A 17,010-nucleotide genomic window follows, 5' to 3' on the forward strand; every position below is an offset into this window, starting at 1 on the left:
TTATGGTGTAACATTTATCATATGGTCTACAAATACTGAACAATTTGACAGGATACCAGTTTCAACATTTGGTAACGGCCAACTCCCTGACCACCCTCCCCGGACCCTCACATCCAGCCAGTGTCTGATTTTCTAATTTTCCAAACTTTCATTTTTCAAATAATTGTTTTTACCTTCTTATGTAGTCACCTCTTACGGTTAGATTGGCCCGAAAAGATACCGCGTGATTTCCCAGGGAAATGCAGGCGATGTGTGTGTGTGTGTGTGTGTGTGTGTGTGTGTGGAGAAGACATGATGTTGTCAACGATTTCTAGGGCCGCCAGTAAAACCATTCCATTCCCTGGAAGACTGATAAGCAGCAGAGTTTGCACTTTATACAGTCAATGGAACATAATTATCTTGCGAAATTTTTGTATGCATGGTCATATGGGCCTATATTTAGGGGTAACAATGCTACACAAGTGAGATGAATGTCGTGCATTTCTGCATTTGTATTACCAAAAAATCATCAGCCAAAAATTTAGTAGCCTTAATCAAAAGCCGTAATTTAAGATTTCTGTTTTAATGGACTTTTAAGCCGTAACATACGCAGTCATAACGAGTTTAAACAAAATGCAAAAGTGATCATAATTTTTAGCATTAAATTTCCACTGTGTCTTAATAATCGCCAAAAGAGTCTTTTTCAAAATAATGACCCGAGAGCCACGAATGTAACTTTTCGGTACATTTCCTGTAACCCGTCTGTTCGTGCCATATTTGATAGCTCATTGCACAGTGCCAGCAAATGATATGACAGAAATACTAAGTTCTATTAACAAGCTGAATTTTTTTTCATAACCAGATTATTCATTTCGGACATATAGGTGGGTTTGAGTCATAGTGGTCCCATTTGATGATAATATCATACAATTTCTGCCCAGGGCATTCTGTAGTACTTCGGGCATCTCTGTGACCATACAATTTATAGTTAGCAGAGATTTTGCCCTCTGACACGCCCAACTCCAAGAGGTTCCGTATGGCATCTAACGCCCTGGGGTCAGGTTCTACGCTGGTGAAGTCACCCATCAGTGATAAACCAATGGCTACATTATTCCATCCAGAGGTGTGAGCTCCTACCCGATTCCAGCCCCTGGCTTCGTAGACACAACCGTTCTCTCCGATGAGGTAGTTGTACGCTATATCGTCCCAACCTGAAATGGATGTAGACTCTGATAACGCTGCTTGCTCTCTCTCTCTCTCTCTCTCTCTCTCTCTCTCTGAAAAGAAACTGATTTAAACGAACGCGATGAGGATGAAACATTCAAGAACTGGTCCTAGAAATAATCGTTCACACTAGTCCGTTGTTTAAATACCCGAATTATTATCAGAGACTCCTCAACGAAGCAGAGCTAATTGATAGTCAGTATCTTGTAAATTCATTACAAAGATGTGATGAGCGGAGTTCTAATGGAGACCGACTCAGGTAAAGAGTTCTTTAACCGAGGACATTATTTTGCAAGATTCCATCATCACAAACCGCTTACAGGACGTTTCAGTCACATGTTCAGTTCCAGGTTATACTAAAAATACACTTTACCTCTATCATCCATGTGGAAGTTTTGGATTCTCCTCAGTTCCTGACAGCAAGACTCGTGGTCCTGACACCTGGACATGGCAGTGTGATGGATGAACACGATGCTAACTGGTGTGGCCATGTGCTCTGTACTCCGCGTAGCGCGTGCGCCCCATTCCGCACGGGGCATCAGGTTAAGATTTTTCGAGCTTGGAGGGACTGCTGGAATAAGAAAGGATGCATTCCATTTGGAGTAGTTATGGTAAAATATATCAATATAAAAGATAGTAATTTTAGTACTTCTATCAAACATTTTTACCTCTTTAATAGCATATTACAATTACTGTTTGACCTATTTACTATTTAACAATGGGTAATAGTCATAGCTATTGCCAGTACCGGAAGTACATAGGAAATGTTCAATGTTTCGTTGACTCTTTTTTGTGTGCCAAAAGCACGCATCCAATGTTGACACAATTTGCAGGTATGTATTTCCTGGGTTTGTCTTAACATATGACTGTTCAAAAATCGTCAGAAACTGTTTCAGCATAATTTTAAATACATCAAACGGAAGAAGCTTTTATCTTGAAATCGAAGCTATCATCATTTTACATTTTGATCGGTACTTCAACTTCGAGAGAAGCTGGCAACGAAAAAATATTTTACTACAATTTGTCATATTTGGCAAAACCTAAAGAAATGTTATGAAAGCAGCGCTTCAAAAGCACCGTACATCAATTCCCAAACAGTTCGTCAAACAGACGCCAGTGGAGGGGGAATCTGGAGACGTAGATATTTATGCACGATCTTTTCTTGTCGACAGTATATGAATAAAAAATAATTTAATTTTGACAAAATTTCACACTGATACCCAAGTGTTGCTTGGAAATCTGAAAGTTTGCTTAAATTTTAATATAATTTGGCCGTTTTAATGCATATGCTAGATAAACGATGTTAATAACACAAAAGTTATGGGATTATGTTGTTCTTGTCGTTGACAGGGGGTAATCAGAAGAACAAGAAAGTAGATCCCGATCTATAGGCGCATTATGTAACGGCAGATCAGGATCTTTGTTGTTGTTTTTGCAGTTTGACTCGACTTAACAGCGAGTATAGACGATACGTAAATAATTTCTAAAAAAATAAATTCATTCCATTAAAATGTTCGATTACCACATTTGCATGATAACATATAATTACGTGTTTTTATCGTTACATAATTTATGTAATTTAGGTTGCAGGGGATAGTTTCGTACTTAATGCTGAGATGTGACTTTTTCGGATATTATTTGTAAGAATTAAATATATACAATTATTTGTGAATTACGTGATTCGGGCTTGTGTTGTTCTTGAAACTGACGTGAGCTATGTACATGTCCTGTAGCTACTTCATAGTGTATAGGCACCGAAATACCATTAGTTGGCTAGGAAGCATAGTTATGCACCAATAGGACTAGACACGTAGGTTGAAGAAGAGTAGAATATCTTTAAAAACGATATAAATATTTTAATTTGCATCATGATGTCTAGTACGTGGTGCTTTTCAAAAATTTTACACGGGGAAAGCGCTATTATTTGCATTGTGAGCATCTTTTTGTATCAAAAACGTCACTAAAAAGGAATGTGTATATTCAAAACTGGGTGCATGAAAATCTTTTGCCATGAGTTTCCATTGAGTTATTAGGTTTGGTGAATGGCGTTTTTATGTTTTTATTTATTACAGCTATCCCATACAATCTGTTTGACCAAGTTTTTTAAACGAATTTTTTAATTGGGTATAATGATACGACATATAATTTGTGCAGAGAAACAGCCCCTTGCACCATTAGTATATTATATTTTCACCAGGAAAAGTAACTCTGACATCGCAAAAAAGAAGTTTTTTTGGATTGTTTCCCCTATGATAATTAAATTGGAAGGTCGACGGCCGCCGTGACACCAGTGATCAAAATATAGCAGGGTGGGTGGAAGTGGGTATACTTTTTCCGCCTGCTAACAGAGAACTATTATTACCTTGTTATCGTTAGCCAAGAGAATATAGACTTCCGAAGTTGCTGTTTATTTTCTCATGTAATTCCAGAAACTTCCACTTAGTTCATGCATGTTTAAAAATATTTGTATTTGTGTAGCACGTTGTCTTTTGTCAAAGTTTGTCAACTTCTCTACCTCTTTCTTGCAAACATTCTTCTCTCCCCAAGAAAAACGGAATAAATTTCTTATTAGCTGTAATACTTGCCTATTCCTTCACTTGCTTTATTTAAATAGGTAACTTGTAAAGATCTGAATAGAAGGTTACTTGTTGGAAAACAATCTCTATTTGCCGAAAACTTCACTTTCAATTTTGAGAGTTAATATAATATTGGGGAATAACATAAATGCACTTGCCACTTCTAGCAACTCAGGAACCGTGTAGAGCGTATATACATACTTCAGTTGCATGAGTTAGATATAGACAGAATACCCGCTAAGCTTAAACTAGGGTAACAACAGTAAATGGACTCAAACGAATAATATAAATATAAAATAACAACTTCTCCGAGCGCGCGTGTATGAGAATGTGTGTATGTGAGTGCGTGTGTCCAAGCAAGCACACGCAACTTCTATGCACGTTTTACTCCAAGATTTTGTCAGAATTTAAAAAGCATTAATCGTGCATTTTAAATCACCCCTATAATTTGGTACCAAATACGCAGAACGACACCGGTGATCTGAATGCTGAAGTTGTTTTCAAATGGCATTGAGAATAGTAAACTGTTGCTTTTTACAAAAACGTATTGATGAAAACGTTCTGAAAAATATAATAAAGAGAGCTTTTATAAATACTCCAATAGTCTGAAACCGTTTAACACGGATACTGGCCGTACAGTCACCATCGAGAGCTCGAGGATTTCATAACGTAGAGTCGTAGAGAGTATTTTTAAGTTGGTATAACCTTGAAGGGGTGACGAACCCTCATAATCACGAGCTACTGTCGTCTGTGTCGAAATTTCTGTAATAGTAAATAAAAAGCCTTCAAAGGAATGGATATTTTGTTTATATAAAAGTACATAAACTATAAAAGACAAATTCCTGAAATAGCTATTTACCGGAAATCGGCTGGCAGAATGGAATCAGCACACCCCTACAAGAAAAACCCAGTTGCCAAAGAGGGGGTAGTTTTAACATGATAATGTACAAACATTAAGTGTCAAGTTAGACAATGGTGAAATTCCATCATATAATAAATCATTTCTGATACTACAAAATACTTTTAAAAATCTCTTGCAACCTGTGTTTCCCTCCCCACCCCACCCCCCCACCCCACACACTTTCTATGTGATACTCCTGGAAACAATTCATTTTCTCTTGAATTCCTACAAATACGAATGGTGACGGAATGGTTTTCGTACTTTATGCACCGACCGGTGTATATTTTTTGTTCTGAGTATAGGATTCTACCTTTCACTGCCGAGAGCGATGAAACACAATCTGAAATTGCATCATGAACGCTGGTTGAAGAGGGATTTCCTCCTTTGTACGGACAGGGCCGACAGGGGGAGGGGCAACCGGGGATATACCCCGGCTGAACAACACTTTTTAATTTAAAAAAAGAAAAATTTTGTTTGAACAAGAACTAGGAGAGGTTCGGGAGTTTCTTACCCCATGGCCCGTGATCTGTACGGCCCTGTGTACGGATCTATAAAAAAAAATGGCTCTCTGAGAACAGGGACGGATTACGTGTTTAGGAGGCCATTATAGATCTACAAATACACCTGAAAGCAGTCATTAAACTGTCCCTTATATTGTATGATTATTATAGCTATAGCAGAGTAAGTATTAGACGGTTTAGACCTATATATTTTTTTTAATCACATGTAATGCTATCCACGGCAACCAGGGAACCACTGTTACACCTGAGGCCTGGGGCACGTGCACAGTTTACACATAAAAACTAATAGCAAAAACATTTGTAAAATAGGGAATAGGTCGATGCACTCGACACGAAATTTGTTCAGCCGTCAGTGGACATGGTCAAGGTACATACTATATTCATGGCTCACTGTCAGTGGGCCCGGTCAAGTTACATGCTCTGTTAGAGACTCACTGCCAGTTGACACGTGATATATGGTATATACTCGAAAATATATGTGTCCTATACAACATCCTCTTATTTGCGATTGCTTCCAATGAGAAGTTCGATGTGGAGTTTTCATTCCACCTATTTTGCCAGGAACAGAGAACATGCCGATATGCATAATATTTGAAGTTCATATGTTGAATTTTCCGTTCGGAAGCAAGCTTTGGCTGCTGAATCCACCCTTTCAAAAACACTTAATACAAATGTGTTTATGCAGCCAATAACAGTACAGAATACTGTTATCTACATTGTACCAAAAACAATCATACTTTGGTAAGATGTGGGATGTTAAAGTAAGCTTTTTGTAATGCTTTCATCTTTCAAAGATGTCGAGATCTGTGTTTCGAGAGGATTCCATGTAGATCAAACATTTTATATCACTAATTTCTGCGATAATAAGGGAGGCTTTTTTCTGCAACCGGCTTGATATAGTGCCTTGGAGTGTTAAAACATCGGCTTCAAACCTTGTCTCCAGATTTCGAAATGTCAGGATACAGGGTGATATGACCACGATAGGGTGCTCTGACTTAATTTATTTTACCCAGAAAAACGAGAGGACTGGTCGAAGACTTTTTGAGTTGGCAAAGATCCTATAATTTTGCAGCATTGGTAAGAATGAATTTTGCTGCCTCTGGATGAAGACGAATCCGTCTATCAAAAGGTGAATTTGAAATTAGCGTATAAATGTACAAAGTTCGGTATTTGGGCCTAAATACGACATTATATCCAGGATTACATAGATTAAACGATATTTTGACAGTATAGTAATAAGACAGGTTTGTTCTGTGTCTGTGATAAAGTGATGGTTGATTTACCGCAACAAAGAGACTTTCTGAAGGGGAAATTCTAAATGCTCCCAGACAGAGTCTAAATCCCTGATTATGTATCGGATCAAGCATCCGCAAGGAAGATTTGCAAAATGATCCATATACAGTCTAGCCATAGTCAAGTTTAGATCTTACCAAACTCCCGTATAACAGGTGTAAGACCTTCGATCTGCTCCCAATATTTGTTTGCAACAGCTCGTGTTTAATCCAGGGCTATTTGACGTTTATCCCTGAAATATCTAATATGCCGAAGGGAAGTTAGTTAACGGCATAAAATATCCGTAAAATTGGGTCGTCTCCTTAAAAAGAATGAAAGAAGCGTCAATACAGTTTGGAGTCTTCGTTAGTTCTGTGGAGTCTTATAATTTATGATTCAGAAAAATTATATCTATTCAGTCTACATTAAACCATACCAGCTTATGTTGACAACACACACACACACACACACACACACACACACACACACACACATACACACACAGAGCAAACATTTTAAGTTTGACCTCTATTTAAAAAAAAATGTATGTACAGACATATATTTAGCATTTATTGTGTCTACGGTATGTCGTAATAAGATACATAAAAACATCTGGACTTTAAAGGGGAATTAATTTTTTTTGGTATGTTTTATCAATTAAATTTAGTTTACTTTATTAAATGTTTTCCTTTAAAATTTAAAAAAAATACAACAAGCGATAAATACCAGAGTGGGCGATGCTTTTAGTCTTTTCAAAGCTACGGCTAAAATCACAATTTTCTTCGGGATTACACGCACTCTTTGCCTACTATCATAATCTTGAAAACAACAATTTAAAGACGTAACTCTCTTAAGAAACCGCTCCGATGACCTAGTGGTTAAAGCGTCCACCTCGTATGCGGAAGGTCATGGGTTCGATCTCCGGCCGAGTCATACCAAAGACTTACAAAAATGGTACAAACAGTAGCCTCGCTTGGCGCTCAGCATTAAGAGGTTAGTGTTAGGACTGGTCGGCCTGGTGTCAGGATAATGTGACTGGGTAGGGCAACATGCTAAATGTCTGCGGCATGATGTCCCAGTGCTAGACATCACTATAAATTGTCACACTGCAGATATGACTGAAAAAGTGTTAAAGCTACGTTAAAAATCCAAATCACACACACACACACACACACACACACTTAAAAAAAAAACCCAAACATTTTGGTTCATTTATTACATGTTACCTTGTCTTGACAAAGTGTACCAAAATAGCTGCCATTCTCCTTAATAGCTCATCCAATAAGCAGAACAGAACACAATATATTTTTGAACCATCTACAGCTTACTTACTGGGGGAGGACGGGGCAGTTGTCCCGGGCACCAGCGGTCTTGGGATGCCAAAAGAGCTGATACAAATTCAATTGCAGGAAAATCGTTGACGAGGCCATAATCGTCGCCCCAGGCGCAATTTTCCCTTAGTACACAACCTTGAACCCTTCCTTTGGCATTACAGTTGCAATGTTGTTTAATAATTCCTTCTCCTCGATCAAATGATATGAATTAAAATCTGACTTAATTTGGTTAGCAGCAATTCTTTTATATACAAAAATGCAGTAATACTGAATTTTTCGCACATTTCTTACTGAATATTCACACATGCGCGCGCGTGTTTATGTGTGTGTGTGTGTGTGTGTGTGTGTGTGTGTGTGCCCATTCAAACTTTGCTGTTTTGAGTTTACCTTATAATATGTTTTGTGATAAAATATAATGTTTTCGAAAATAAAAATAAAAATGTATCTTCGCCGACACTCTAGGTGAGCTAACTGAAAGATATTGTACACATATACTCTGAGAAAACCTGATCCATTTTCGTCTTTTAAAAGTCTCGAATGACTCGCTAACATTCAGGACATTCGTCAAATTTTGAAATTACTGGGAAATAAGAAAAATTGAGAATTGAAAGACAGAAGTCGGCCGCTTGACATGTATACTTTTTATTTTTATTTTTTAGAGAGTGTCTGTGTGTGTTATCAATTTCTGTTGAATTAATTGTATATTGAAATTTATTGAATAAGAAGTTAACGTATAACATGTATAAGAATGTTCCCACAAGAATATGCGTCGCAGAACTGGTGTAAGGTAATTCCACATGGTCTTCTTTAAGCCCGTGTGTATTGTTTTAGTCAATAAAGTGCTTAATTCAAGCGCGGATATTAGATGATAGCATATATTTAAAAAAAGGAAAGAAATCTCTAGTATTCTTTTTTTTGTTGTTGTTTATATCTAGCATTAGTGCCCATTTTTAGTATCTTATACGGTAAAGAAAAGGGATGGAGTAAGTGTGGTGTAAATGTGCCACTTTGAGAGCACATGTGAACGATTGGGAAAGGATGTTGTTTTTGAAAAACAGACGGCTAATAGAATGACACGCATTAAAACTGTTACAGGCATATAGAAAAGGAAGAACATGAATTGAAAACGCTTGAAATAAATGTTTTGAGTATTGAGTTCATCAAGGCAGAGTGGAGACAGACGCAACGAAAAGTGTATGCCCTTATCATTTACAATTTTGGAGTGGCCGAGTGGTCTAAAGCGCTCTCCGTTACGGATCACTGCCATCTCACCTCTGTCTGCGTGGGTTCGAGTCTAGGATTCGGCTAACGTGGGTATGTGAGAAAACTTGCCGGTAGCTTCTCGTGGGTCGTTGGTTCTTCCCGGGGTTTTCCCGGGTTCTTCCTCCACCATTAATACTGGCCGCCATGCATAGTCTATCGTGTGCTGAAATATGGCGTTAAACCCCACAACAACAACAACAACAATTTACAATTATGAAGAATATGCTGTAGTTCACGGCAATCACTGAACTCACAGAATTTGTGTCTTTATCATGCTGTTTATGCGAGTTACTGTCTTGGGGATTCTTGTTATCTTGTATGTACCTCTCTTACTCAACATCCGAGTCAACGATTCCTGAAAATCTACATGTATTTTCGCTGAAGACGAGGAACTAAATTAATTTTCCCGAAGACGATGTAACACACAGTTAACGTCTAATGAAACCAGTCTGATATGATTCTGGACTTTAACCAGTTGTCTTCAATTTTAGCAAAGTGGACGAGCTTTTTGGTCAAAATGCATCTAAAATTATTAGTTCTGTGTGATCAATCCCGGTCAATGACTACCCCAAATCCAATGTCTGCAGTGTTGTATAATGACCCTCACGGTCGTATAAATTCTGACCAATGTTATCTGATTAAAATCTGATCTTCACTGTTCTGTTTGATTAAAATCAGATCTCCACTGTCCTACGTGATCTGACAGCGACCGCTTAGGGGTCATGTTCTGGTGACCTATGTTATTATTAATTTTATCAACCAACCAGATGAAGTCTTCTATTTTAAAATTTGGAAGATTAAGCAGTGAGGCTGAAGAGCCTTAATGTGTGCCGAACGATCTGATTCACTTTCAGATTTTTGAAAGCTGCATTTCCACTGGCTAACTGAAAGGTCACCAGAACATGACCCTCAGGCGGTCGCTGTCAAACCTTCACGTAGGGCAGTGGAAAACTGATTTTAATCAGACTGGGCCAATGATTATTCCAGTCCAAAGTCTGAAGTGCTGTGTATGGAACCTCTCGATCTTATAAATTTAAATTATATGTACCCCACCCTACCTCAAAGAGGAGCGCGAAACAACAGGAACGTCTCCTAGCGTAAGTTGCTGAAAATACAGTAGCTTCTGTGGGCATTGTACCCACACCTCTGGCCCCCTGTAGTGATTCCTTTAACCTGCCTCTCATCAATTTATTTACGCCCCTCTGAAGCGATATTTCCGAATCCGCCCCCGATCGCATTCTATAAATACTTTGATAGCCCCTACACTCCAACCAAATCAATACTAATACGTGTACACTTTCCAGTCTAGTAGATATGTCTACATACATGTATATGCTTACCTCACCGGCTTCAAGGTGTATAGGAATGTTAGGAAGACACGTCAGTTTAATTTTACCGAATGCAATATACATGTATATCAGGCAGAATTAGCAAGAACTGTAAACACGCTTTCCAGACGATGTATGGTATTAAGGTATAAGATAGATTAAAACAAATCAGTCGTACAGTCTAGTATGTAGTAAATCATGTATACCACAAATTTAAATGTGATTGATGATTGATTCTCTCTCCTCCCTCTCTCTCTCTCTCTCTCTCTCTCTCACACACACACACACACACACACACATACATACATACATACATACTTTCAGACGTTCACACACAGGCAGACAGAGATAATGCATCGTATTCTCACCCTGTCCGGTCCATGGTTCTGTCCCTGACATACTCTCGGTCTACTTATTTATCCTTGTTCCTTATGTGTATAGTTTTTAGCTCCTTAAAGCCGCTATGCTTCAAACGTTTACCTTGTGACTTTTAGACAGTCCAGGGCTACTGCCAAATATAGACTTACAGCCGTAACATCTTTGGTGACCCGTACTACAGCAACACTCGAATGTGTAAGTGGTACTAGGTAGTGGTAATATCGGTTGTGTCACGATACACTCCAATTCGAGGAATGACCTCAGTTCCTATCTTAGACATAGTCCATTTTTATCTCGTTCTATAAATCATTCTTACGGCGGAAATCCCCACGACGTATAGACCCACATATAACATTGTTTAGACGTATATACCCATATATAACGTATTGTTTAGACGTATAGACCCATATATAACGTTTTGTTTACGCAGTGCTGAACAAATTTAGTCTCCTGTATGACGTCCGTGCCTTTTCAACCAAACTACAAAGCCCTTTGACGGACATGTCTTATAATAACGCAAAAAATTTAGATCCATACGTGTGCAATACTAGAACGATGTGGCTATTTTGTATAATGTAGGTTTTACCCATATAGATAATCATATGGCTCAAAATAGGATATTAAAATGTATAACGCTTCTCCTCCAAATCCGGATATGTACACAACGGTTAAAAGCAATGCAAAACTATAAGCGTATAAGGAAATATTTCATATTTTCAAGTACACATGATACAAAAGTCGAGAAAAATGTTTGATATTTCTGATAAAGACACGGATAAAAAGACCATTAATTTACATATGCATAATGATCTGGGACAAAATGTCTGCTTGGTCTGTTGCTGTGTGAATGGCAAAATGTATGAGATATGAAGAACATTGGGGGAAAAATTCAAATAATTAAATAACTGCATACATTGATTCATTATTAAAACCATAGTGTCATAATAGGTAGATTAAACATCGTTTGCGTTCATTTGAAAATTTAAAGACTTACTTGCTTTCTATATAGTAATAGCAAACCTCTCATTGTTGCAATTTTTTAAAAAAAATATTTTTTTATCCAGCCAACGAGGTAAAGCTCATAATGACCAGTCACGTGACCATATTACCCAGTGCGTGAAACAACAGACCGCTTACCAAACCATCACTAGCAAAGTGGAAATAATCAAGTCAAAATGTATACGTCGCTGTAGTAAAAGAAATATCCCATAATAGTTCAAGTTTGGTGATCTTTGCAATACTCGGTTCATTTATTGTTAGTCAATAACGCATGATAAAGCCGTGCATTTTGTTTGAAAGGTATCATGAGTAACAGCATGTTACGAATATCCTTTCATTTTTAGCCCGTGTGTGTCTGGTGAAAGACAGTGTGTGTGTGTGTGTGTGTGTGTGTGTTTGCATTTAATTTGGATTTTTAGCATAGCTTTAACAAGTTTTCAGTCATAACGCTATGATGTCTGCAGTATTGCTGTTTATAGTGATGTCCAGCACTGAGTCATCATGCCACACATACATGTAGCATAATGTCCCAGCGAGTGGCATTATCCTGACACCAGGCCTTCCAGTCATAACACTAACCTCTTAATCCTGAGCGACAAGCGATGCAACTGCTATTACCATTTTTATGAGTCTTTGGTATGACTCGACCAGGGTTTGAATCCGCTCCCTCCCGCATTCGAGGTCAACGCTCTAACCACTAAGGGCACCGGAGCGGTCGAGAGACAGAGAGAAATGTGTATTGTCTGTTTGGTGTACTTGATAGGTCATTTTCATCTTTGAACTCTTGAACAATATTTTAAAATAATTTTTGAAGATGTGGCTTGCATTTTATTCTAATACTGCAAAGTCAAGCACTTTGGGGGAATGATGACACGTGTATTGCTCAGTTAAACAGCATGCATACAGGATATGACTGACTCATGTCCAGTGCCAGATTAAGGTGTGTGCTCTGAATCCCCCGAATCATGCCCATCCCAATCACTGCTGTCATGGATAAAATCACGTGCGTTTAAATAAACCATATATACGTATAAACAGTCTAATACTTAATCTAATATGGCTATATTACTTGTACACTTAGGAATGACAGCTTAAGTACAGCTTTAATGGTGTAATTGTAGATCTATTGCTTAAGTGCCTTAGGCCCCTCAAAACCTTAGCCCGCCTCTGCTCCTACCTAGGGTTAAGCTGTCATGACGTGAATGAGTTCATATTATTAGAACTGGTATTTCTTGTTATTGACTGTTCTTTATGTATAGACAACAAGTTTAATTAATACATTTAAAAATGATAATAGCAAATAACAATGCTTTTTAACCTGAAATTTAAAAATTGCATTATACACGTACCAGGGTTCTTTCTTATGAATGAGCTCAAATGAAGATAGAATAAAACGTTTTAGATTGGTCTTGTACGTTTCATAATATTTCAGTTTTCTAGCACGTCATTGTACACTCGAGAGACTATATGTGAGTGATGTCAGGTTGTAATGGCCTTACAAATTATAGTATGTGAACTAAACACTAGCATTATGCTAAGACAACAAATGAATGATATTGCTCAACATCCGTTTGATCTTTTATCTGAACATATATTAAGAGGTAGTCCACAAGAGATATATATATATATATCAGAGGAAGGGGAGTCCTGTGAAACTGTTGGAATATTTTCTAGGTTAAATTTTCTTTAGCTGCTCTACAATATTCTCCGGGAATCGTTTTAAATGCATGCGCACGATGCATGCACACCAGAACGGATATTGAGGGTGGACTCGACTTTTGTAAATATTCATCTTATTGTTCAAAACGGTACATTCTCTTCGGGCTGTACGTTGGAATATAGCGTGACAGCAAACGTACCAACGGTGTCAATAAAAAAACAGAAAGATTACAAAATCATCGCAGCTTTAATTTTTTAAAATATCATCCGCATAATCAATGAAACTGCTAGACGCTTTTTTCACACTGATTTTTCCCAGCCATTGTGTTGGATGGGGCAGGGCCTTTTTTGGACATCGGTTTAAGGAGAGGGTAGGCGGAATAATGGACGAAAAAAGGCTGCAATAAAAAAGCTGTTGTTTACAAGACACATCCATCAGCATGGTATCTGTAGCATCTATTAAGGCTTGTCGTCTAATGCAAGGTGACAACGGGCGATAGAGTGGTACCCAACAAAGCCCTGTCATCGCCCAATGAAATACGAGTTTCCGATAACAAACAATATAGCCGTTGATTACTTCATGAAAAGAAATTAAACGAAGAAATCAAAGTCTAATTTGCTTCTCAATGGACATATCAACTCGTCCTCTCCTTTTTAATCAAATTTGAGCGCCTTTACGGATAAAATTAGGAATATTTACCGCAAATAAATCCAATAAAACGGCCATTGCGCCGATGATTTCTTTGCTTAAAAGGCTATCAATTTGAATAAATGTCACTAGAATAAATTGGTACTGGAATCTGTGTTTCATTTGGGCAATTTAGAACAATATCTTTCTTTCGCACATAATCTTAAAGTTCAGGCTTGGTCCAAGCTTTAGAATGGTTTCTTTGGTTCAGGGGAACAAGTAGGGTCGTGACGATAATTTTCTCAACCTTTTGTCAACAACACTAATTGCATAATACACATTACGTTTAACTAATATATTGATAGCAAAATTGAGAAAATATTTGTATCTATCAATTTGAATGGTACACTTTGTTTATGCTACATGAAAACAACCAACTGGCCTAATGTCGTAATTTTGTATCTTTGTATTAAATACTCGTTCTTTTTATTTCTGACATTGCCTCTCACTCGTTTGTCTGTTTAAACGAACGAAATTTTCTTCATTGCAAGTGACTGTGATTAATAATAATATAATAACTTTGTCTTTCCTGTGTACTGTGTATTCTCTCTCTCTCTCTCTCTCTCTCTCACACACACACACACACACACACACACACTATTATGTATATCTATAATTTTATAACTCCTGGTACATGATTTTGTTTAATTTTTGTAATTTTTATTACTTGCTATAAGTTGTAGTGATTTTATATAGCTGGATTTTGTAGATGAATAGGGTCTATTCTGAGATATTAATGAAAGCAAAATTGCGTGGGATCTATAAATAGATTCTTAAGTATATGTTGGCAATAATAATGCTATAATAATACAATTATTCATAAATATGCTTAGGAGATTCATCCTTCTTCTCATTGGACATGTATTATCTTAGAAGAATTAAGTCAATTCTAATTGGATGAGTTAGGTCATATGAATAGGTATTGAGAAGTATTAGATTGTGTAGTAAGATCTGTCACTTGGGGTCTATTGCGATATATACCGTAGTCGGAATAGACTCTTGAAGGTGTATCGAACTGAGCAATTAGATTTATTCCAATTCTGGAGCCATTCTTATTTCTTGTGTTCATGTTGTAACATCAAGTCTGCATACGTGTTTTATATTGTACTTAGATACTATTTGAGAGGAAATAAATTTGTTAGAAGTATTTAGTGGAAAAAGAACGTGCTCATTGGACAAACAAAAAAAAAATTCTGGAAATATTGTGAATTGTTCAAAGGAGTTCTGGACATGGTCATTTTGCCAACTTCACGATTCTTGATGAACCAGTATATTTCCGGTTCAGAAATTTATACGGAATTTTCATTCTTTTGGACTTTAATAGAACATTTCAGGGTTATTTTGCATACACTACTTAATACTGTAAGTTCCTCTCACATTGTCATGTATAATTTTTATAATGAAATTATTTGTCGAATTTGACAAAACTTGTTGGCTATGATTCATTCTGTTACTTAGTTTATGATCTTAGAATCGTAACGTGCACACACACACACACACACACACACACACGTTTCTTGTCGTGAAACCATTTAGACCTATTTGGCACACCATTTGTCTTTGACAATACAGCAGCGAGTTAGATCAAAACATAATTTTAACAAAGGCTCCAGCTTCACCAAACACCTAAAATGTTCATGACATTTTTAATTATAGTCATCTTTCTTTTTGCTGAATTTTTCACAGACCATTTAACAGATAGACATCGAGAACTAAAATACCGTAGTCAAACCTGGAATTCATACAAAAAAGGAGTCTTGAAACGAATTTTGAGGATTTACCCAAGAATAAAACGATATGAACCTTATAAAAAATATAGAGGTATTTTCATCTCTTTTACTATCTGTCTGAGTTACAAATCCCAATATTATCAAAAGTATCAGTAGCAAAATAATGTAAAATTTTAATTTTAGGATAAAGCTTGTGAAATTTTAATTAAGATAGTCTGCTTTTGTCAAATCAAAAATGACTGTAACATTACCAATCGGAACATCCTCTGCCTTTTCCATTGCATGAAGGAAAAATCGTCGGAAGTAAATAATGACCATGTTGTGCTGCCCTCAAGCCCGTGGTTGTTATTTCGTCCTAATAGCTTCGTAAAGTCACAACGAATCGATCACGTGTGATGACTAACAGCAATGCAAACAATTAAAAGTAAATGATTCCTAAAGATTTTTAAACAAATATTTTTAAATATATTTTTTACACAAAGCTGCAGGGATATCATTGAAATTAAATGTGCGGGTATTTCACTGATTGCTGAAACGTCGTCGAGTGCTGGTTTCAAAACCTATCACGTTAAAAACTGTTCTTCGCGCATCTAGTTTAATGCTTGTCCAACAAAATCGAACCTATTTGGGAAGTATCACTATGATTATTGTCAAAAATCAAAAACTTCTTGGTATCTACATTGATCAACACCTCAGCTAGAATGCGCATATCGATCACCTGTGTGCAATGGTAGTCAAAAGAATAACTCTGTTAAAATTGCTTTCGAAATTTCTACCTCCACAATCACTTGAAATTTATTTTTTGGGTTATTTACTACCACTGATAGATTACGGCTGTACCATATGGGGAAACACATCAAATTATAATCTGTCCAGAATTCATAGACTCCAGAAAAGGGCAGCCCGAGTAATACTAAAACTTCCTGTTATGTCTCCCTCAAATGTTTTGTTTTTACGTCTGAAATGGCTACCTATACAAAAACGTATTCTTTATTTTAAAGGAATCATGATATACAAGTCTTTAAACGGTCTTTCGCCAGATTATATCTCTAACATAACTGAACTAAGATCATCGAATACTGAGCATAATCTCCGATCCACGACTAACAACGATCTCCAGATTCTTTGGTCGAAATCCAATCGTTACAAAAGCTCATT

General features: G+C 37.0%; 1 protein-coding gene across 1 annotated transcript; it reads right to left on the bottom strand.

Moving 5' to 3' along the window:
• Nucleotides 1-471: 471 nt before the first annotated feature.
• Nucleotides 472-10,814, bottom strand: LOC149795386 (peptidoglycan recognition protein 1-like; the record flags this gene model as incomplete). Its single annotated transcript, XM_089963788.1, has 5 exons — nt 472-1,190; nt 1,577-1,774; nt 4,485-4,541; nt 5,192-5,228; nt 10,767-10,814. Coding segments are annotated over 5 exons (684 nt in total), but the record flags the coding sequence as incomplete, so codon positions are not given.
• Nucleotides 10,815-17,010: the final 6,196 nt, after the last annotated feature.

The sequence above is a fragment of the Sinohyriopsis cumingii genome, chromosome 7, assembly GCF_028554795.1.
Source record: "Sinohyriopsis cumingii isolate HCF-2022 chromosome 7, ASM2855479v2, whole genome shotgun sequence".
Classification (NCBI taxonomy): Eukaryota; Metazoa; Mollusca; class Bivalvia; order Unionida; family Unionidae; genus Sinohyriopsis; species Sinohyriopsis cumingii.